Source organism: Myotis myotis, unplaced genomic scaffold, assembly GCF_014108235.1.
Source record: "Myotis myotis isolate mMyoMyo1 unplaced genomic scaffold, mMyoMyo1.p scaffold_m19_p_16, whole genome shotgun sequence".
In the NCBI taxonomy this organism is placed as follows: Eukaryota; Metazoa; Chordata; class Mammalia; order Chiroptera; family Vespertilionidae; genus Myotis; species Myotis myotis.
The window spans coordinates 30741806-30765834 of record NW_023416320.1 but is presented as its reverse complement, the minus strand read 5'-3'; the positions used below and the strand labels follow the sequence as shown (position 1 = coordinate 30765834).

Genomic DNA, 24029 nt, shown 5'->3' with positions numbered 1-24029 from the left:
GCTACTCACTAAAGAACACCCAGAAGACACTTGGTAAAGAAAGAATTTAGTTTCTCCTAGACTGTGGCTCAGTCCTCTGAATGGTGGACTTTCTGGTGTGGTGTTAAGGAGAAAGACAAATTACTGGAATTACAGGAAATCCCTCACAGCTGAAGTTGACCAATAGTTTTCACCTATTTTGCTAAACATTCGAGTAAGTGGCAGATTGTTGAATCCCCCCCTTTCAGTCCCAATCTATTTTCTGGAGAAATTTCTAATTGCCTGTGAAGTGGCTCTTTAAAAAGGGGGAGGGCTGAGCAGGCAGCGGACAACAGAACCCCAAATCCCCACACTGAGCATCTCTGTCTTTATACGAGGAATGAAGCATTCATAAGGACGGTATGATTTAGGAACCCACGACCCAAACTGCTAACAGACATTTTAATGAGTGCACAGCGCATATAAAAACAAGCTTTCCTGAAGGCCCACATCGGGGTTTATTATACACAGATACCGTCTAAAAAAGTGGTGTTACCTGCTCAGGGGTTGCTGGCTAAAGCGTTTAAAAGGCATGGGAACAGGGGGCTGAAGTCATTAACAGGGGGCTGGGAGGTAGCAATGCCACCTCCTTGGATCAGGAAAGTTCCTGTTTGTTATGCAATGTGTGCATTTCATTATTTACACGATTTCATTAGGCGACCGGGAGCTGTGTACACAGCGAGCTAGTCCGCACCAGCACCCCAGGGTCTGAAACTAAAAACAAATGCGCTTTATTGCCTTTCACTACGCTTGCCTTGGAAATGTATTGTTTTTAATGGGAAAATATCCCCAAATTATATTTACTTCTCTAGATTAAAACAACAAAACACTTTTTTTTCTTAAATGTTTTTTAGGAACTACAAATTTCTTGGAAGTTTTTCCATACTCGTTTCCACTGTGTTGCAAGGGCGGATAGAAAGTCGATCCTCAGTAATAAAGATTCCGAGGGGGGACCGCTCTTTAGCGTACGCGCCCTCCCAGCCCTCTCTCTTCCCCTGCCCTAGGCAATCCATCTCTCCTCCCCGACCCCCTTTCTTTCTTTCTTTTGGTAGTTCCTGGAGTTCGGATGAAAATAAGTAAGAGTAGAAAGGCCCTGGCTGGGCCCTGCACACCGGGGTCCCGAGGACAGACCCCGGGTGACTCACGGGGCCTTGGACGGCAGGCGCGAGGCTCAGGAAGGGCGGCGAGAGCGGGGAGGGAGCGGACCCAGCGGCTTCCTAGGTTTCTGCGCGGTCGCCCAGGGCCTTTTCCTGCGGCTCCCGCCCCCCACCCCCCCCGCATCCCCCGCCCCGAGACAGGCCACCAAGCCAAGGGGGCGGGTCCTCCTGTGCCAGACACGCCCCCGCCGGGTTTATAATTCGCCGCTGTGGCTCCCGGGGCCGCCGCTGCCCCCGCGCTCCGCCCAGACTGGGGCCGCGCTCCCCGCGCTGACCGCCGGAGCGCTCCGGGCCCGTCGCACGCGCTTGCTCACACCCACGCGGCCACCCACACCCGCGCCCACACCCCTCGCCTTTCCCCCGAAGGCTCTCGCCCGTCCACCTGCGCTCCCGCTCGCACACGCGCTCCCCACGCGCGCCCCGCCCCACGCGCCCGCACGCTCCCGCTCCCCCTCGGCCCGCTGACCCCGCGGGGGCGCAGGCACCGCCAGCGAGAGCGCGGAGGACCCACGGGCTCCCCATGGCTGACCTGAGCTTCATCGAAGATGCCGTCGCCTTCCCGGAGAAAGAGGAGGATGAAGAGGAGGAGGAGGAGGGCGTGGAGTGGGGCTACGAAGAAGGTAACCCGCCCGCCGCAGCCGCAGGTGGACGTGGCCCGGGTCCCTGGACGGCGCGTCGGGGGCTGCGCGCCGCGTGTGTCCCGCCCAGCGCGCGGCTCCGCACCCCGCAGCTCTCTCGCGCTCCCAGCACCCCCGGGTCCCCGCTTTCCCACGTGGGTCCCTTGTCACTTTCCCGGTCCCCCGGCCGGTTTCGGGGCACAGGGGCACAGGGTGGAGGGCGGGCCTGCCACCTGTGTCCGCGTTGGGAAGCCTGGCCTTACTGTCCGGCAGGTGTTGGCACTGCCTCCACCCGGAGGGCGAGCATTACAGCTGCGTCTGGGACAATCCTGTTTTCTGAGTAGCAAGAGGAACGGCGCTACCTTTTGCTCCACCCCTTGGGAACACAGTGTTGTTGGAACTGTTCGTGTCTTCTTGCGAGGAGTTCGCTGGGGGAAGCATGTATTTCTGCCTCTACTCTTTCCCTGAAGGATGCTAGCAAGGCTCTGCTCATGCCAGACACGTCCTCAATTTCAGGCCGAGTCAGTGGCTTGTCGAGAGGGGGGTGGACTCTTTTTAAAAAAGTTTAGATTCCTAAATTTATCCCTGAAGATGTAGGTCTCTTCATGGAGCCGACCCCTGGTGCTGATGTTGACTACATCTATTGAGAAGAAAAAAAAAGCGTAGTTTATAATTTTAATTATAAAAATATGGAAAGAGTATATATGAGTGAATACATAGGTATGTTTACATGCACACTTCAACATACGGTATTTGCATTTTTGAGAAGAGGTGTTTATTCACTAGCATCAGATTTATTGTTTTGGGTTCTCACTAAGCGTGTGGAGAGTTACAGGTTTTTTTCTCAGTCTTTGGGTCTGTCCCTTTTCATCAGCGATCAGGCTATCAATCCCCAGAAGGAAAGTAGGGGAGGGCGGGGGTAAGGGGAAGAGATCAACCGAAGGACTTGTATACATGTATATAAGCCAAACCAATGGACATGGACAACAGGGGGATGGGAGCATGAGTTTGTGTGTGTGGGGGAGGTTGGGGGTTAATGGGGGGGGATGTGGACACATTTGTAATACCTTAACTAATAATAATAATAATAATAATAATAATAATAAAAAGAGTTACAGGTTTTTCCCAAGTACCGCACGTAACTGAACGGATGAGCAGAGAAAAGCTTTGTGGTATTACTTTTTTTCTGATCCCTTAAAGATGACCTAAATTTCTTAATCATAAATTACTACCCCTTTGTGGACAACTACAAGCAGAATATTTTGTTAGTTCAGGATTTTGTATGTAGTATTGGAGACTATTAGATCATACAAAGTATAAATGCAAAAACTCACACACATTTACCATAGTTCATCTGTATAGAGATGGTAGTCATAATCCTCTTAATGATGTCAAGGATTATAAACAGTTTCAACTAGCTTTAACATGTTTACTTTTACTGTAACTTTTTTGGTAACCTGTTATAAATGTGCTTCATTTTGTCCTTAGGTGTTGAATGGGGGTTGGTGTTTCCTGATGCGAATGGGGAGTACCAGTCTCCCATTAACCTGAATTCAAGGGAAGCCAGATATGACCCCTCACTGCTGGATGTCCGCCTCTCGCCAAATTATGTAGTCTGCCGAGACTGTGAGGTCACCAATGATGGACATACCATTCAGGTTATCCTGAAGTCAAAATCAGGTATTTTAGAAGATGCTCTGCATACTCTCGTAAACTCAAGTCATCTTGGGGCTGTTGAACTCTACTTTAGCTTGCATGACCTTAAAGGTAGAACTAACATAGCTCTATTGTCAGGTACCCTTATATGTTACAAGGTGCATTTTGGGGAATTATTTTTGAAAGGATGAAGTTATGAAGATGCCAGTTTGGTTGTTTTATGTTGTATGATGTTACTCGAACAATCTTAGTTGGTCAACTTACACCTTGTGGGATTTGTAGACAGGTGTACACAGGTGTACACAGGTGTATCAATCTGCATTTTGTCCTAAATTGTTGATTAGCTTAAATCATTTGGATAATTATAATTCTTTGTTTTACTGCATTGTAAAACTAAAGATTAGGATTTATTGACATTATCTGGCATTTAATGTAGACTTTCCAAATTTATTTTTTCTACTATGTTAATGACAAGAACATTTTTAATGAATAGCAATCAAAAATATCCTCTAAACTCAGCAAAAGATTTAATAGTAAACACAGCTTTTGCTTTTATGTATTTATTTTATTTTTAAACTCCCCTTCTCCCCATCTGAACCTATTTGGGGTGGATCTGAAATGTTTTGTAAAAAGGGTGTTGGGCAGTTACCAAGGGAATTGGTTTTTAGCCTAAATGCAGGGAAGAGGAAAACAATTCTAAAAATTAGCATTAATATTGTGCTATTCATAGTGAATAGTTACTTATTTCCCTTTTAGAAAGAGTATAAAATTAGAAATGATAGGAAGTGCTTACTAGAGACCAACTGTGCTCAAATTCTGGATCAATAAGTTTGATATATTTTAAAACATAAAATCTTGAGATTACTTATTAGGCTGGGCAGGTATTGAAGAGCAACTATGGCTTTTTCACTCATTGTGAATGTTCCTGAGCTTTAATTTAGAAGCTATGAGGTAGTCAGAGGTTCATGCAGCCTTCTCTGCCTTTCTGAGGTCAAAGTATGGGCATCGCCCAAAACAGAGTCTAGGTAGCATGCGTACTTAGAGAGACAGCTTCAGATGCAAATTTGAATTTAAATCAGAGTATTTGTGTAGGGGGGAGTTACCTATGAAGGGACATTATGTATTATTATTATTATTTTAAAATATATTTTTATTGATTTTAGAGAGGAAGGGAGAGGGAGAGAGGGACAGACACATCAGTGATGAGAGAGAATCACTGATTGGCTGCCTCCTGCACAGCCTGCAGCCCAGGCATGTGCCTGGCCAGGAACCTCAAACCATGATCTCCTGGTGTATAGGTTGATGCTCAACTACTCAGTCACTCTGACCGGGTACAGTATGTATTCTTTTAAAAATGTATAGTAAAATTACTGAATACGGACTTCTGACCTATAAAAACATTTTAAGGTAATACATGTGTGTTGGTGTAATGACATGCTTTTGTACTGCCGGAAAGACAATATTTCTATATCTGTACAACAGAAATGCATTTCCTGTCAGGCACCACTGTGAGTCAGTGTTGGTTGTATATAGATGGACAAGGTGGTCCTTGAGGATTCATAGTTTAGTAGGAACACAATCCTTTAAAGTACTAGTGTTAACACGACAGTGGTGTTAGAAAGCTTTATGAGAGCACAGAGGAATGACTGAGTACAAATGCTGTCAGTTAAGACACAGCGTGCGTCTGTCCTGCGCTAAGATCAAATTTACTTGATCAAATTGAGGTTAACACTTTCTTCTGGTAACTCCTCAAACACTTCCCTCGGCCGCCCCAAAAAAGAGACTGTCCAGCACTGTGTTGGCCTTCTCACCTCAGGTATGCGTTTTCCTCAAGTAGCTTTCCTTGCCGGTTGATTCTTCTCCATCCTCCACCCTGATCACCGAGGAAGAGCCGGCTGCTGGTCTGCCTCGGCCTGTTTTGGATACACAGGCCCCAGACCCCTTCCTCCTGTCTCCTCAGGGGAAACTCCTCCTTCAGAGGCCCCATCTCCTTTCTGCCTCTATGATAACTTCTTCAGTGTTTCCCCAAACTTAAAGTAACAAAAAGTTCCATGTCTGGACCAGTTTGTTTATTTATTTTTCTAGGATATTTGAGCTTCTTAAAGGGGTAGGTTGCAAGCCCAAACCCCCTGCCATTCATTTATTTAATGTAAGTTTTATCAAAATAGAGTCTAAATGTAATTGAAATAGTTGACTCATACTGTATTTCTCTCTGCCTCAGGGTATAACCTGCTCCTCCCACCTAACACTCTTTGTCCTGGTGACAATCACTTTCAGCCCTTAGCTGTTTCTCCTGCTGTCACCGCCATTCTTCTTAATACCGGGAGAGCTGTGGGCTCCCTTTTCTGAAGATGAGGCCAGTTCTTATTCCCCTCCCACATTGTGGTTTGCTCCCCATTGTCCCTATACTTAAATTATAATTTCTACTTAAGTTAATACTCAGTGTTCTTCTTATTATGATTGTGTAGCTGTTATTTCTGGCTGAGATTATAGTCTATTTTCTTTACTGAATAATATGTGTCCCCCCCCTCCCCCCAGAGTTAATGTATTTTTGTTTTTTTACTTTTTAAATTGATCTTTCATGATTTCATTTTCAAAGTCTCTGACAGATGGCAGATCTCCCTGGTTACTGACACATATCAGGTTATCCTTCCCTCCCTCTCATCCATCCCTTCCTCCCCCACCCTCCAGGCCTCTTTTCCATCTATTCCTGCCCAGCTGGTCCCTTTGCTCTCCAGGCCTGCTGCACGGCCATGCCCTGCAGCTCCCTGGAACCCAGGCCCAGGAAGTCCCTGTGCTTGTCTCCCGTGTCCAATCCTGTGTTTTCTAGATGCTGTGATGTGCTCTTGTGGGGTCGTTAACTCATTTCAAGGAGTGTTCTAGGTTTATTCCCTTCTGCAGTTCATCCTCTAGTAACCTCCCGAGGAGAAGGGCACGTGAGGGTAAACGTTGGGAGACCTGTGTGTTTGCATGTGTCTCACTTGTATGGAGTTGGCCTGGGCAAAGCAGCCCGGGCTGGAACGGTTCACCCTCAGATGTTGGATGTCACTGCTGCATTACCAAGAGCTCTTCTGCCCTCCAGGGTTGCTGTCGAAATGTCTAACCTGCTTGTTAATTCTTTTATATGACCTTTTCCCTCTTTTAGAAGCTTTACCATTTTCCTCTCTGTGGCGATTGCTTTGAGATTTTACAACCCTATGTTCTGGTGTGGTTCTTTTTTCACTCTGTGCTGGGTATAGGCGGGCCGCTTCAAATCAGGATTTCTGAGAAGTTTTCTTATATTATTTCATGGATAAGTGTTCTGATTTTTCCTTCTTCTTTCAGTCAATCTTATTTTTTGTTTGTCTTTTTCTTCTACTTTCTGTAGTGTCCTCAACTTATATCTTTTAGATTTCCTACTGAACTTTTAACTTCTGCTAGTTATTTTTAATTTCTGAGAAGTTGTGCTTATCCTAGGAATTGTTTTAATTTTTAACATCCAGTATCCAGCATTTATTTCATGAGTGCAGAATCTATCTCCATTCTTTGTGTATTGCTTTTTCTTTTCTTTTTTAAAAAAATCTTTATTGTTGAAAGTATTACAAATATCCCCTTTTCCCCCATTGACCTCTCCCAGCCCTCTCCCGCCCCCACCCCCAGGGCTTCACCACCCTATTGTCTGTGTCCATGGATTATACATATATGCGTACAAGGTCATTGTGTTGCTTTTTTTTCTCCATCACTGTTTGTTTATTCTGGGTTCCTTCTTCTGTTTGTTTTGCTCTCTTTTGTTATTGGAGGTTTTCTCAAATGTCTAGTGATAGCTGGCTCATGGTTCATTTTTTTTTTTATAATATATTTCTTTATTGATTTCAGAGAGGAAGGAAGAAGGAGAGAGAGATAGAAACATCAATGATAAGAGAGAATCACTGATTGGCTGCCTCCTACATGCCCCCCACTGGGGATCGAGCCTGCAACCCAGGCATGTGCCCTTGGCCGGAATTGAACCTGGGACCCTTCAGTCCGCAGGCAGACGCTCTATCCACTGAGCCAAACCAGCTAGGGCTCATGGTTCATTTTTAGGAGTGGGTCTGAAGAGGGGATTAGAAGTTCTGTGCGCCTGGGCAGGAATATGGCCTGGTGGACGTCACAGGAGTGTAATGAGGTAGGGACCTGGCATGTTGTAGGAGGAGCCTTTGTAGATTTTGTCTGTTTCTCTGGGGCAGGGCACATGGCGGCTCACAGCTGGCTTTTTGCAGCTGGTTACTGACCGCAGGCAAAAGTGTCACCAGAGTGCACATCTGTGACAGCTGGTGACCCTGCATTGGCACATCATCATCTGCGGAAGTCCACAGCTTACCTGAGGGGTCACCGTGGTGTGGTACGCTCTCTGGGTTGGAACAGATGGAGAATGACATGTCTCCATCCCTGTGGTGTCATTCAGAGCAGTTTCACTGCCCTCAGGTCCTCTGTGCTCCGCCTGTTCCTCCCTCTCTTCCCAGCCCCAGGCAGCCACAGATCTTTTTACTGTGGCTGTCAGTGGCCTGGTCTCCGTTGTCTCACCTTTTCCAGAATGTCACAGGGTTGGAATCATACAGTATGTAGCCTTTTCAGTTTGACTTCTTTCTCTTAATAATATACATTTATGTTTTCTTGGGTGCTGCCTTTTTAAATAGAAGGTTCATAGAATAAGCACAGTTATTTTAAGAAATCAAACTCATTTCATACACACCACCCCACTGAAACATCTGGCCTCACGGAGGCTGTCAGTGGCCTGGGCTACTTTGTTCTTTCTTTCTGTATTTTCTTGGTTTGTTGTTGCTTTGTTTATAGTAACAATAAAAAAGAATTGCCAAAAAGAGTTACAAAAGTTGTAGCATAATTTAAATGGTGACACTTACTAAATTAAAGCTTTTAACATAATTCTGATGATATAGTGCCTGTATATAAACCCATCTGGATATATTGCCTTACTTTAAACTTGAGACATGCCCTGAGCATGAGCCCTTCACTCCCAACCCCTGCTTGGAGCTCCCAAACCAAGGCAATTGATGATCTTCTCATCCCACAACCAGTGGACACTTACAGTTTCTTTTTCTTTTAAAATATATTTTATTGAATTTTTACATAGAGGAAGGGAGAGGCAAAGAGAGTTAGAAACATCGATGAGAGAGAAACATCAATCAGCTGTCTCCTGCACACTCCCCACTGGGAATGTGCCCGCAACCAAGGTACATGCCCTTGTCTGGAATTGAACCTGGGACCCTTGAGTCCGCAAGCTGATGCTCTATCCACTGAGCCAAACCGGTTAGGGCACTTACAATTTCTTAACATACTTTAATTCTGCTGCATTTGCAGTGGGCTTTCTGGAAACTCTCTCTCAGATTGGTCTCTGCAACACATCACCTCCTGATGTTTCTTCTTCTTTTTGACTATTGCCTGTTCTCTTCCAGTTCTTGATTCACCATTTCATTAAATAATGGGGTTTCTCAGGGTCTCCTCCTCGGCCCCCCTCTCTTGTACAACATGCATCCGTAAGCAGTGCACTCATGCAGACTACATGCTATCGGTTCAGTGTTCTGCTTTCCAGTAAGACAGCACGTGAGTCTGGGAAAGGGACTAAAGTCATAGAGTCTCGGAGTGCAATGGGCCCTGGAGGGCGGCCAGTGCAGCCTCCCGTCTGAGGTCCTCTGGCAAGTGGCTGAGCGTCCTCAGCTTGAACAGCGCGGGAGAGGAAATTCATTCCTCACTGAGAAAACGCATTTTGTTTTTTGAGCAATTTCAAAGGTTGAAAAGTTCTGTGATCTCCCTCATTGTTTCCATTTCAGGGTTCTGGACATACTTAGGACAAATGTAATTGTGATTTCCACAGTGTCATCCTTTAAAATATTGACTGCCATCATCATATTATGAATATGCCATTTTTCCTTTTGAACATATTCGTTTCTTCAGCTGTTCCTCAGACACAGTCTTTCATTCATAAGTATTTAGTTATTGACCATTTACTACAGGAATTACACACCTATCCCTGAGTCCAGGCAGGCATCACAAGTGAGAGCAGCCAGGAGAGAGCAATGGCTGTTGACCCTCTGCTTTCTGTGTCGTGTTGGGAGGCAATAGGGACTGGTGGAGACTGTGGGAAAACTAGCACACCTTGTTTGCCAGATGTTTAATGTTTCAGGAAGAGGTGGAGATGTGGGCCTGTGAACCAGACACACAGCCACTGGGTTCACCTGGCCTGGAAGGTGCAGTCTGCAGTCTTTGTTTTACCTTAGGCAAGGTGCTCCATGCTTTGGAGAAGGTAATCACAAATCACACCCAATGCTGCCCCATGAAGGTAACAGTGGTAGGTTGTGAAGAATAGGCGTACAGGGGGAGATTTAAAAAAAAAATATTTAATTGTTTTTTTGCAGAGAGGAAGGGAGAGGGATAGAGAATTAGAAACATCGATCAGCTGCCTCCTGCACACCCCCTACTGGAGATGTGCCCACAACCAAGGTACATACCCTTGACCGGAATTGAACCTGGGACCCTTCAGTCTACAGGCCAACGCTCTATCCCCTGAGCCAAACCGGTTAGAGCGGGGAGATTATTTTTTTTGCCTGAAATTGTTAGGGAAAGATTTGGGGGAGGAAGTGGCATTTGAGATGATCCTTGAAGGGTAAATAGCATTTGGATCTGGGAGAATGGGATGAGTGGGAAGGGAGAGCAGTATGCAGAAAAGATACGGATACAGGAAGGTCTAGAGATCGTACAGGGAAAACACATCCTTAAGGCACATCCAGAAGAAAAGTTTCGTTCATGATAAGTGAGGTTAATAGGAAATATAATGGAGAGGGTATGTTGGAGCAAATTCATGAGGGACCTCAAACCAAGTCTACCAAGTACAACCACTTTTTCTTTTCTGTCGGATAATCAGAATGTTGCTTTGGGGAAATTAACCTGGCAGCGCTGAATAAGATGGGATCTGGGGAAATTGGGAGTCAGTTTGCAAGTTATTGGGTGAGACTCAGTTTACCAGGACTGCAGCTACTGTGTTGGCAGCGTCAGTGGGAGGAAGGGATGACGCGAGAGATTTCGGAGGTGCCACCTTCGGACGTCAGGGGCTGGCTATGTGGACCAGGGGCGAGGAGGGTGGGCTGGGGTGGAGCCTCTGCGACTGGACCACGTTTTGGATCCTGTCACTTTCTTCTCCCTCTGCTCTGAGCATATTTCAAGGTGACAGAGTGCCTCCGACGCGGAGTTGAGCACAGGTTCATCAGGTTCATGTTCCAGGTGGGACCGACCAGGCTGTTGGCCCGTTGTCTCCCTCACTATGGAGAATTTCATTAATGCTCCCACATGTGTCTCTATGGGACACATGCATCACTGTTCTGTGGGAATCGTAGCAATTTAGTGTACACAGACACATTTAAGATGGAACATACTTATGGTGATATGGAAAGCAGCTGAAGTGTAAAAATATAATTATTATAGGTTTCTCGCCTGAGTTTGATACTTAACGTTGTGAAAAAGTGTGAGACTGACCAAGCTTGTGCAATAGGACGTCATTGCATCTGACGGCAAGCAGTGTGTTAAGGGTGATGGCATTGTTAAAGGGCCATGGGCATGGGAGAAATTGCTAATCAAGGTAGGTCACTTGTGCCCTTCCCTGCAACTTATTATGGAAACCCTAATTAGAAAATTCCACTCCTGGGTCTTTTATAATTCTCAATACTAATTTTAGGCTAGATTACTTTTTTTATTATTAATCGTACTTTAAAAAAAATGACCACTTTTTATAGTGCTTTTTAGCAGCCTTGCTGATTTAAATATGGGGCTGTCAGAAATACCTTAAAAATTGTTTTTTCTCATCTTGAGGCCCGATTTTGGCCGCCAGTGACCTAGCTTCATTCACTTGGGACACATTCAAGCTGCTTCCCATCTCGGAGCCCCTCTCAGCCTGCTCTCTCTGCTGGCCTGCGCTTTCTCACTTCTCTTAGATTCCTTTTCAAGGCTCTGCTTGGCAATTATCTCCTGTGCCAAGTTCCCTGACTTTCTGATGCCCTTGGTTCTGGCTCGGCCCTTGCTGGGTGTTCTCCTAGTGCCTTATGCACTTTCCCTTACTCTTCTGATGCAATTTGTGTAAACTGTTGAATACAGCTCCATAAGCACTGAGAGGGCCCTGCCAGCACCGCGGCTGTATCCTCTCTCTGTGAACTGGGTGCTTGGCACAGGGCATGGCGTCCATCTTGCAACGTGCATGTTGAACTCAAAGGCAGTGAGGGAGGTAAGCCTTGATGGACAATAGTCTGTGAACTATCTGGCAGATTTGTTTTCAGTGAAAGGAGAGAGAAGCTTTGATAGGTTGAGGCAAATATATATATCATGTCTTTATGAGGTTCCCAAATTTTGGAGAAGGATCTCTTTATATCTCATGAGAGGCCCGGTGCACGAAATTCATGCATGGGTAGGGTTCCTAGGCCTGGCCGGCAATCAGGGCTGATGGGGGCCTTCCAGCTGCTGGCGGTGACCTTCCTTCGTTCTGTGCTGCCCCTGGTGGTCAGCGCATGTCATAGTGAGCAATCAAACTCCCTGTCTCCCAGTTGAACTCCCGAGGGGGCACTTTGCATATTAGCCTTTTATATATATATACTAGAGGCCCGGTGCACAAAAATTTGTGCACTCGGGGGGGAGGGGGTCCCTCAGCCCGGCCTGTGCCCTCTCGCAGTCTGGGACTCCTCAGGGGATGACCACCTGCTGGCTTAGGCACGCTCCCCAGGGGATTGGGCCTAAGATGGCAATCAGACATCCCTCTGGCAGCCCGGCAGCCCTCGGGGGATGTACACTTGCCAGCGGGGAGCAGGCCTAAACTGCAGTCAGACATCCTTAGCGCTGCTGAGGAGGCAGGAGAGGCTCCCACCACCACCGCTGTACTGGCAGCCGTCAGCCTGGCTTATAGCTGAGCAGAGCTCCTCCCATGTGAGAGCGCCCTGACCACGAGAGGGCAGCTTCGGCATTGAGCGTCTGCCCCCTGGTGGTCAGTGTGTGTCATTGTGATCAGTCATTCCCAGTCCTTCTGCTGTTAGGGTCAGTTTCCATATTACACATTTACTATATAGGATAGAGGCCTGGTGCATGGGTGTCCCGGATCAGGGTTGGGGTCCTGCTTGGGTGCCTGCCCAGCCTGGATGAGGGGATGATGGCTGTTTGCAGCTGGTCACACCCCCTTCAGGGTGGGGGTCCCCACTGGGGTGCCTGGCCAGCCTGGATGATAGGATGATGGCTGTTTGCAGCTGGTCACACACCTTTCAGGGTGGGGGTCCCCACTGGGGTGCCTGGCCAGTCTGGGTGAGGGGCTGAGGGCTGTTTTCAGGCTGGTGGGCGACTGAAGCTCCCAGCCTCTCCTTTTTTCTTTTTTCTTTTTTTTTTTTTTATTCTGGGATTAATTTACCTTCTATAGCTTCACTGGAGCTCAGAGCAGGCTCCAGCTCTGAGGCTGTTGCCGGCTGAAAGCAGGTACCTGGGTTTGTTTAGATTCTATAATTGAAACTCTGTTGCCATCCCTGGCTGCTCTAAGCTCTGAGGCCGAGCTGGCTGAAAGCAGGTTTCTGGGGTTTGTTTAGGTTCTATAATTGCAACATTGTTTCATCCGGAGCTCAGAGCTGAGCTGCAGCAGGCGGGGAACGTTTACTTCCTCCATCATTGGAGTAAGCAAGCCTCATGTTTATGTTCTCTTCAGCTGCCTGGGTGCCAGCCGCCATCTTGGCTGGCAGTTAATTTGCATATCGCCCTGATTAGCCAATGGGAAGGGTAGCGGAGGTATGGCTAATTACCATGTTTCTCTTTTATTAGATAGGATAGATAAGCATAGTAGCTGTGAATACTGTATTAAAATGGGTGCAACAGCAATGACATCAGTTTATTTTATGTTTTTCCCCCCACAAGTTTGTTATTCTAAGGAAATGCAGTATGTCATCAATACGAGTTTCATTGTGAAACATTTTACTGACCTTAATGACATCACAACTAATTAACCTGCCATATGGTGACACACTATCACACAGCAAAATTTGATAATCATAAATATAGGGGAAGTGTACACCTTTTGGTATGAGTGGTCTCCTTATTTTAAGAAAAGCTATACAGAGGCAGAAAAATGCCCTTACGCGGATGTTGCCAAATGGGTAAAACAGAGCTACTGTTTATTTTTAGTCTGAAAACAGTCATTCTCAGGGGATGCACAGGTAATACTTACCTGGCACCTCCTAAAATTCTGCATTCAGGATTTTGTCATTCCTTATGGCTTTGTACAGCCACGTGATTTTAGTGCGGTTTAACTTTGGAATATTCATCTGCGGCAAAAGTGAAAGGCCCCCAGTGCCTGATTCCTGGCTGCCAGTGCCTCTTTGTCACCTCTCCCTGGGGACCAGGCCTGGCCAGAATGCTTCCCTTTTTTGTACTCATTGTAAAAATCCATGAGATCACGAAATGTCTCTTTTGTCAAGATCAGTATATCTTGCCCTGGCTGATGTGGCTCAGTTGGAGCATTATCCTATATACCAGAAGGTGACAGGTTCGGTTCTCTGTCAGGACATATACCCAGTTGTGGGTTCAATTCTGGTTGGGGCGTGTGAGGGAGGCAACCCATCGATGTTTCTTTTCTTCTCTCTGTCGCTCTCTCTACCTCCTTCTCTTCCCTTCTCCTCCCTCCCTTCCTCCCTGCTTCCTGTCTCTCTCTAAAAAAGAATCAGTGTATCTTTTTTTAAAAAAAATATATTTTATTGATTTTCTACAGAGAGAAAGGGAGAGAGATAGAGAGCTAGAAACATCGATGAGAGAGAAACATCGATCAGCTGCCTCCTGCACATCTCCCTCTGGGGATGTGCCCGCAACCCAGGTACATGCCCTTGACCGGAATTGAACCCGGGACCCTTCAGTCCGTAAGCCAACGCTCTATCCACTGAGCCAAACCGGTCCTGGCAAGAATCAGTGTATCTTAAACAGTGTCTGGTACAATGTATGTGATGAGTGGATCCCTGTGGGCCTTGAACTTCTCCTATCAAGACAGATCTATGGAGTTTCCAGATCTTTTTCTGGTCTCCTAAAGTCACTGTCAACATCAGTTATAGCATCCATTTTTTTTTTTTTTTTAAATAAGAAAGTACCAGTAGATTGCTCTGTAGTGTTTCAGAAACACGTGTGTGTGTGTGTGTGTGTGTGTGTGTGTGTGTGTGTTGAGTGTGTGCGTTAAAGAGGTTCTGGGGAATTTTAAAAAAATCCTCTCCCATTTCACATGACTTTATTTCACAATATTTCTTTCCTTTTTCTTAGAAATGTGGAGCTGAGCCTCCTCTAAGACAATTTTTACCTTTAGAAAGTAGAACGCACCCCTGTGAAGCGCTCAGGCTGTGCTCGCACATGGTGAGGGGTGTGTTCTCCAGTTCTCACGATGAGGCTGGGGTTCAGCCAGAGACTTCCTTGCTTCCCCCCTCTTTTTGGTTTGGGAGGTGGGGTACACTGTGGGTAGACCGCAGGCCTCCTTCTGGGTTTTCCTTAAGACCAAGTTAGGACAGCTGTGGGGAAGGAAGAGCGAGTTTTGAGATTATTCAGAAACTGTGGCACCTGGTTGGAAAAGAAACATGTCATCCCTTCTTCCATCACAGCTGGGTGTTTATTGAAGATGCTCCGTGAGCCCCACTGCAGCTCTGGATATCTGTGACCCTTTGCGATCCATGTACTTAAATTTTTTTTATTGTCCTGGGAAATAGAACTGCAGTTTAGAACCCTAGGCTTAAAGAACTCATTGTTCGCCTGGCCACGATGGCTTAGTGGTTGAGTGTCGACCAGTGAAGCGGGAGGCCACAGTTCGATTCCCTGTCAGGGCACATGCCTGGGTTGCGGGCTCCATCCCCAGTGTGGGGCGTGCAAGAGGCAGCCGATCAATGATTCCCTCTCATCATTGATGTTTCTCTCTCTCTCTGAAGTCAATAAAAATATATTTAAAAAAAAAGAAGTCATTGTTTTTCAGGTCATGCTTGCAGGTACTAACATTTGGTTTTCCCCATCCCTGTCTCACCCTGGGATGTGGGTCAGGCTCCTGGAACTTGCCGGCTGGGTGGCCAGGGCAGCCACATTACCCCCTCTCAGCCAGGTTCTTCTCTGCCGTCCCTGGGGACGATCCCACCGACCTCTCAGATTTGTTGTGAGACTTAAGTAAGACCAGGTCTGAGGAGGAACATGAAGTTGTGAAATATATATAGTACCCTAAAGGCCATGCATTTCACCTCCTTCCCCCATGATGTGAGGTTTACACACTTGAAAAGTTAACCCTGCTTTTTGCTCTTGTAGCTCTTTTTCTTAACTGAGCCGGCAGAAAGCTTAGGAGCAAATTTGTTGGGCACTTTTAGCGAGGACTTCTGACGGTTTGTGCGATCGCCTCATTTCTCCATCTGTTTTCTGCCTCTGTCTTTGTTTAACCTTTGTTCTTCTTTCTAATGCATGCTCTCTGGCTATGTCTTATGTACCTTGATCTAAAAGCAGCTTGAAATTCTTTTTGGGACAAGTTCTGGGGTGAAGAACCGACCAAGCAAGTAAATACCTGTTGCACTCGTTGGCTTCCTTCTCCTTTGAGTTTTAGAGTTAGAGAGACAACCAAGCTGCTCCTCAGGAGGGCGGTTTGGACTTTGTCACTTTCTCTGCAATGGCGACCCAAGTGTCAGCGCTAACCTGTTTGAGAGACCACTTCTGGGGAACGGGGTGAATTTTGTCAGCCTCTTGACTGAAAAACAGCCTTCAATTCTTAGCTGATTCCATTTAGAATGAACATTTTTTTTTTTACAAGAAAAATGCAAGCAACCTTTATTTATATTGAAATAGGTAATTTATAATAAACTTTATTTCAAGTTTTTCCATATGATAATCAGGGAGTGTTTAACTAAAGGAAGTATTTTATCGCTTCAAGACAAGTTCTTGTACAAATTTATTTTTCATTACTATTAGAGTGGACTTTTTTGGGACGAAGTTCTGAGTCATATCCAGAAATGAGAACTAGAGACACGGCCCTATAGAATCGATGTTCATATTTTCAGTATTAATACTTTATTAAATTTTATTTTGTTTGCATTGTATATGACACTGAATGGTAAATTGCTTTTTAAGAGTGATTGCATTGTTGGAAAATCTGATTGGCTTAAAAATAATTCTCTTCATAGATAATTTTATTAGCTTACAACTATTCTCTAAATTGAAAGCCTTTTGCTACAAATGGATGCTCTGAAAACAAGGTTTAATTTATTGATACATCTATAGCAAGTTATTGGCTAATCTGAGACTTCAAACAATATTTTTGCCTCCTGATGAGTGCTAAGCTTATATCTCAGTGTAACTACTGCATTGGTTTTCTTTGTCTAAAGTTAACAAAGTTAAAATGAAATGATATACATATCATTATCAAGGTATTCCAGAGTTTTTGTACTTCTGCTGTTATCTGAATGGCATTATAAGAATTTCAGCAAAACCCACATAGTGTAAATTCACAGTTGTGATGTAGTTCTCATTTTGGCTATATGAATTGAATCTGTAGAGCTCACACGAGATTTTGGTAAAACATGTCCCCAGTGTTTCTATTGCTGTGCCGATGAATATGTTTGAGATGTAATTAAATAGAATTTATTTTATTTTTTTTCAGTTCTTTCGGGAGGTCCATTGCCTCAAGGGCATGAATTCGAACTGTACGAGGTTCGATTTCATTGGGGAAGAGAAAACCAGCGTGGTTCTGAGCACACAGTTAATTTCAAAGCTTTTCCCATGGAGGTAAGAATAACAGATCATCTCATAAAACTCATATTGTTCATGGAAAGTATTCAGTGATTTACTAAAAATGGTTCAATTTAAAAGTAGATGCATAGCTTTTGAATTTTTACCAATTTACATTAAAATTAAAAAGTGTGCAATGAAACGTAAGCTTGGGGCAGCAAATGAGGCTTCCCAGGGACTTCCATGGGCTTGGAGAGTGCACGTGGGCTGTTGGCCATAAACGTAATCTATTGAGTAAAGCCATTAAGTTTCATCCTATTATTATTACTGTTGTAAGAATTTTGCCGCCTCTGCAAATTCAGTAGGTCACTTTTGTAGATGCTCTGAATTGGTAATAAGCTGAAAATAAATAACTTTTGGAGAAACCTCAATAGTAACTAAAAGTCTAGCTTAGCTCTGATTAAAATTGGTAGGTTGGCTCTATTCACCACAAGCAATTAGAGAGAGAGATTTTTAGAAGGTCATTTTTTTTTTTTTTTAAAGAACTTCTTTCCTCATTATCTTTTTAGTCAATTCCTGTTCTTTTTCCAATATCTAGTTGACGTAGCAATTTCTTCCTTGGGACTTGAGTTCCTTCTCGAGGCAGAATTAATTTCTCCCTGATCTTTGCTCCTGGGGTGCTTGGCAGGTTGCTGCCGGGGCACTGATCTCTCATGGATTGTAAAACCTTTAGTATCTAAAGCAGAGGTTCTCAACCTGTGGGTCACGACCCCTTTGGGGTTGGAACGACCCTTTCACAGGGGTTGCCTAAGACCATTGGAAAATACATATATAATTACATACTGTTTTTGTGATTAATCACTGTGCTTTAATTATGTTCAATTTGTAACCATGAAAATACATCCTGCATATCAGATATTTACATTACGATTCATCACAGTAGCAAAATTACAGTGATGAAGTAGCAACGAAAATAATTTTATGGTTGGGGGTCACCACAACATGAGGAACTGTATTAAAGGGTCGCAGCATTAGGAAGGTTGAGAACCACTGACCTAAAGTGTCTTTCTCATTGACTGTGGGCTTCTGTTATGGACTAAATGCTTGTGTCTTCCCCAACACCCCAAATTCATATGTGGAAACTCTATCCCACCCCCGTGTTACGGTATTAGGAGGTGGGGCCTTGGGGAGGTGGTTAGGGTTAGGGGAGGTCATGAGGGTGGAGCCTTCATGATTGGAATTCATGTCCTTGTAAGAGTCCAGAGAGCTTGCTTCTCTACTCTCTGCCTGGTGAGGACAAGATTTGAAGACAGCTATCTACCAGCCAGACAGTGGGCCCTCACCCGGCATCAGATCTGCAGGCACCTTGATCTTGGACTTCCCAGCCTCCAGAACTGAGAAATCAACGTTTGTTGTTTAAGCCTCCAGTCCATGGTAATTTGTTACACAGGCTGAGCTAAGAAAGCTCCTGAAGAAAAAGTCTCCCCCCACCACCCCCTTTCTCCTCGAATCCTTTAGTCCAGTGCCAGGAACATCAGAGACAATCCAAGCTGGTGAAAGGGAGGAGATGTCTCGGTTGGTTCCGGCCTTGTTTATATTTCTTTTCTAAGGACCCGCAGTTCTGTCCAGGATGTAGCCCTTCAGTGTCAGGGAACAGTGTATTTTGGGGGATGCTGGAATGCAGGTCCTCCTTCTCTGTTGTTCCCAGCTGCATATCTGCTTAATCTTGTATAGCACTGCTCATGGTCAGATCCCGGCCCAGTTCCGCCTCAGTAACAAATCACTGCTGTATAATTTAATAATTTATTTATTTAAAAAATATTTTTATTGATTTCAGAGAAGAAGAGAGAGAGAGAGAGAGAGAGAGAGAGAGAGAGAGAGAGAGAGAGAGAGAGAGAAATGATGAGAGAGAATCATTGATTGATTGCCTCCTGCACATCCCTCATTGGGGATGGAGCCACAACCCGGGCATGTGCCCAGACCAGGAATCGAACTGTGACCTCCTGGTTCATAGGTTGATGCTAAACCACTATATAATTTATATAAGGATAATTATGCCTCAAGGGAAAAACTCACTGTAGTAAGTTGAAGAGAATATATGATATATACTCTTGTGATAGTGAGGACAGTAACAGCTTCTTGATGGCCTTGATGGGGAAGGTTGGGTCTTCAAATGTCACCTTTCCAGGAACTTTTTATTCTCAAAGCCCACAGACACCCTCTCACTTCTAACTGCCTTAAAACACTCCTGCCCTGTCTCTGTGGTACCTCTGGCTACTGCTCTGTCCTCACCCAGCGTGAGAAGGAAAAGTTCACACCAGATGCATCAAAGAGGAGGATGTGATATAATCCAAAACAACTAAACCTACAGGTGTGGAGGGCAGCGTGTGGGGGAGGAAAGACCGGGCCTCCAAGACCTACTCTAATAACAAAAACTTGAGGGAGAGCTGCGAGTAATCAGGTAGGCAGTGACTTCTGGCTGGGAATCCAGTGGCCTTGCTTGTGACACAGTCTTGGGAAAGTTTGATTAGATTAGGTGAGTCAGTGGTGTGTGCTCTTTGCTCTGCAGTTGAATAGAATTTCCGGACCAAATGTTTAGGCTGGTCCTGCTCCTGGGTGGTGGTGGTGTAGCTGCTCCGGTCCATTAACCACAGGTAATGGTTTGTTTGGAGTGAAAATGAAATTCTGCTAGTGAGGCTTTGTTTCTGCAGAAATATTTATATTTCACATCATGGGATTACTGACTGTAGTTTTTCCAAAATAGGTTATGAATAATATTTATATTCTTTGTCATCCCAGATTATTTATCTCTGACCCAATCTAAGAGAGAATACATGTACCAATCATTCAGTGTTTGTTTAGTGCTGCATCCTACTGCGGGCATGAATGCTGTGGGTATGCAGAATTAGAGGAGGGTATCTGCAAGCCAGGTAGGTTTTTGGCTTGTTTGTTTTTTTAAATATATTTTTATTGACTTCAGAGAGGAAGGGAGAGGGAGAGAGAGAGAGAAACATCAATGATGAAAGACTCATTGGTTAGCTGCCTCATGCATGCCCCACACTAGGGAGCGAGCCCAAAACCCGGCCATGTGCCCTGACTGGGAATCAAACCATGGCCTCCTGGTTCGTAGGTCAGTGCTCAATCGCTGAGCCACATTGGCTGGGCTGTTTTTTTTTTTTTTTTTAAATATATTTTTATTGATTTCAGAGAGGAAGGGAAAGGGAGAGAGAGATAAGAAACATCAATGATGAGAGAGAATCATTGATTGGTTGCCTCCTGCATGCCCCCTGGGGGGGATTAAGCCCTCAACCTGGGCATATGCCCCGACCAGGAATCGAACCGGTGACCTCCTGGTTCCTGGGTTGACGCTCAACTGCTGAGCTACCCCCGGCTGGGCTGGGCTGGGCTGTTTTGTTTTGTTTTATTTTAATGGAGCCTGTGAATACCAAGCTGGGCTTTAAGGAGGAGAGGGCTCACAGGATGTGCTGAAGGAGAGGAGAGAAGGACTCCACATAGAATTTCCAGGATGGAATGAGATGGCGTATGTGGAGACGGGTAGATAACTTCCTGAACTGCCATCGAGGGCTACAGGACAGCTGTTTGTGGGGACCAAGTACACTTTGGGGTACATGATTAAAAAAATTTAGGACACTTTTCATATTTTATTTACATTTTAGGACTAACTTTAATCTCTAAATCACATATCAAATCTATATTTCCTTTTTGTTGATTTCACTTAAACTTCAATGGATGGTTTATTAAATAAACACTATAAATAAATACTTACTACTTTATTACATGTAACAGGAATGGCTTTTAACAGAAATTCATCAACCTCCTTCTTGGCTTTTTAAAATTATAAATACAGATGTAAAAACAATCTTGAGTATATTTTGTTACTACTAGAAGCCAGCACCCACATAGCTTCAAAAAGTAACACAATTTGTGACATTAGACATTTAAACTCTGGCTCTTTCATTAAGCAAGATGGATAAAGAATGCCATTTTTGTTTTTCTTAAGATTTTTATTTTTTCAGAAACACATTTTTCTTGCCATGCTTTCATCGTGTGAACCTGACTTCTGTTGTGAATACTCAAGGTTTATGCTTAACAGCAGTGCCTTAATAAGGGAAAACATAGTGCAGCATTTTTCTTCCTGTTACCTGAAAATGTAATTTTACTTAATGTGTTGAGGTTTTGCATTATGAAATTTAATCAAGACAGCCACGAGAGTAGAATAGAATGTTGTTGGTTTAAGATAAGTTTGAGATCCCATCAAATTAATTTCTGTATGTTTTCCTGGTGGCTATGGAAGCTTCATATTTTCTTCAACATCATTAAATGTCTTTGCTTTTGAAATCCAACCATCAATACTATGTGAATATGCATTTAGCTCTTTTCCTAACATTGGTATGCTCTGTACATCCACCGTCTCACTAGAATTATTCCATTCTTACTGATATTTGCTACAAATCTAACTGATGGGAGAACTTCTAGGTATTTAGGTTCACATTCAACTTTCAGGCTATATATTCTGTTTTCATCATTTGCTTTTTCAAGGTAGCCAATTTCTGTGGTCTGTGTTACTCTTGCTAAATTGTGATTACTCTTTACACATGAGCAGCTACTTTCATACTTCTGTGGGACAGTACTTCCCACACATTTAGATTTTATGCTGGATTAGTAAATTTTTTTAATTTTTATTTTTCAATTATAGTTGACATTCAATGTTAGACATTTGTATAATTTATGAAGAACCCCCCCCCCCCCCCCCATAAGTCTAATACCCACCTGGCACCATACATGGTCATTACAATATTACTGACTACTTTGTAACTACTGATTGATAGTTTTGAATCACTTCACCTTTTTTACCCAGGCCCGGCTCAGTAAAATAAAAAAAATAAAATTAGTGGATTGGGAGATCACGGCCAAATTTTATTTTTCCAAATAAAACATTACTAATTTTCTGCTCTCCCCATCATTCTTTTAAGAGAGGATCTTTACTTTAATAGCTAAATGTAGGGAGGATATGGTCTGAGAATAATAAACATGGACATGTAAATTTAATAGTTTTAGCGTTTAGAAAACTCACTGCCTTATTTCTGTTGGTCTCATTTCACTTCACATGAGCGATAGCTTTGTCAGGATGGGCACTGGTCCTTCCCACAGGCCAGCCGGAGAGCATGTATGGTGGGTCTGACTTCCTTGCCCTTTGGACCTAATAAAAGTTTATGGTTGGAGAGTAAATACCAACAAAGAGGCACAGCATATTGTAGGTGAAATGCTTACCGTAATTTGTATTTAAAGTGCAGCTATTGCTTTTGTGTACTCTGAAAGGGCTGTGATAATTGAGCTAGCCACATACCAGCTGGTTATGGAAAGTTGAGTGCATTAGGAAGTAGAAAGAAAAAAATGAGTTTCATTGTGGAGAGCAAGATTCTTTAATTGTGAAGAGTCCAGGTCTTGGTTGCAAAATAGGCCAAAAATAATTAAGAAGAAAATGTCTCATAGCGTAGTGCCAGACCTGTATGGTACCCACCGCCCTTAGCGTTCCAGGTCTCCAGGTATCTTACATTTCTTCTTTGCTTTTCAGGCATATATTGTGCTTACCATTTACGTGTTCTTTTAGTGAGAATGACCTGGCCTTGTGGGTTGCTGCCTCCCAAGTCATTTGCGCATGCTCATTTATTTTACTGCTCTGAGAAGATGCTGGGAAGAGTTTGCTTGTTTAACAGTGAAATGTTGGTCTTTTCAAGCTATTTCACTTCCGTAGATATCTCAGTAGAGCTTCATGTTTCTGAATTTCCTCCAAAATAGAGACTCCCATTGACTTTCCAAAGGAATATAAGAGGGTGACTTTAGTGAGACAGGACATGGGAGGATTAGATCCATGAGATATATAATTAAGAACTTATTTTTAAAAGGAACTTTAGAGATTAGCTGGTCCAGTAACATAGGAGAAATCTGAGGCTCCAAAGGGTCACAGGGAAACTTAGAGGAAACCATAATGTATGGCCTGGGTGAAGAAAGGTCTACTAGTATTTTGGTTAATTAAATATTTCATTTAAGAAAGAATCATCCAGGGGGGCAAAAGGGAGACATCTGTAATACTATCAGTAATAAAGAAGTGAAAGAATTACCCTTTATTACTCCTCTTTTCTTAATGGCATAGATGGAAAGAGACAACACAACCATCTTCATCCCTGTGAGGAGCTTTTATGTACGCGCACCCCCATTCAGAGGCTGGAGCCTTTCAGCCTTGCAAAGGACCACGGTAGTGCAGCTGTGGCATCATGCCCAGGACCACGGTAGTGCAGCTGTGGCATCATGCCCAGGACCACGGTAGTGCAGCTGTGGTATCATGCCCAGGACCACTGTAGTGCAGCTGTAACATCATGCCCAGGACCACTGTAGTGCAGCTGTGGCCTCATGCCCAGGACCACTGTAGTGCAGCTGTAACATCATGCCCAGGACCACTGTAGTGCAGCTGTAACCTCATGCTCAGGACCACTGTAGTGCAGCTGTAACATCATGCCCAGGACCACTGTAGTGCAGCTGTAACATCATGCCCAGGACCACTGTAGTGCAGCTGTGGCCTCATGCCCAGGACCACTATAGTGCAGCTGTGGCCTCATGCCCAGGATCACTTGTAGTGCAGCTATGAAGACAAAAGTCAGAGTGGCTTTGTGAAGGTATGGGATGCTGGATTGCAAAGGTAGGACCCTTGCTGTGCCCTGAGAACTAGGCTGGGTTTACTGGACCATCTAGTCCCACCCACCTTGCTGAGTGACACCTGGAAATGGCAGGTCGCATGAGGCCTGTGAGCTGAGTTCTGCTCTAGAGAGTGTTTTTTTTCAGCTTC

At 44.4% G+C, this 24029-nt stretch overlaps 1 protein-coding gene across 3 annotated transcripts in view; it reads left to right on the top strand.

The window, feature by feature from the left end:
• Window positions 1-1398: 1398 nt before the first annotated feature.
• Window positions 1399-24029, top strand: part of CA8 (carbonic anhydrase 8) — an 83424-nt gene continuing 60793 nt past the window's right edge. For all 3 annotated transcript variants that reach the window (XR_004972486.1, XR_004972487.1, XM_036338320.1), the window contains exons 1-3: window positions 1399-1795; window positions 3281-3472; window positions 17097-17221. Coding sequence is in view for 1 of the 3 variants with exons in the window: in XM_036338320.1 (XP_036194213.1) it covers window positions 1696-1795; window positions 3281-3472; window positions 17097-17221 (417 nt within the window). In the remaining 2 variants the exon portion in view is untranslated. The remainder of the gene's footprint in view (window positions 1796-3280; window positions 3473-17096; window positions 17222-24029) is intronic.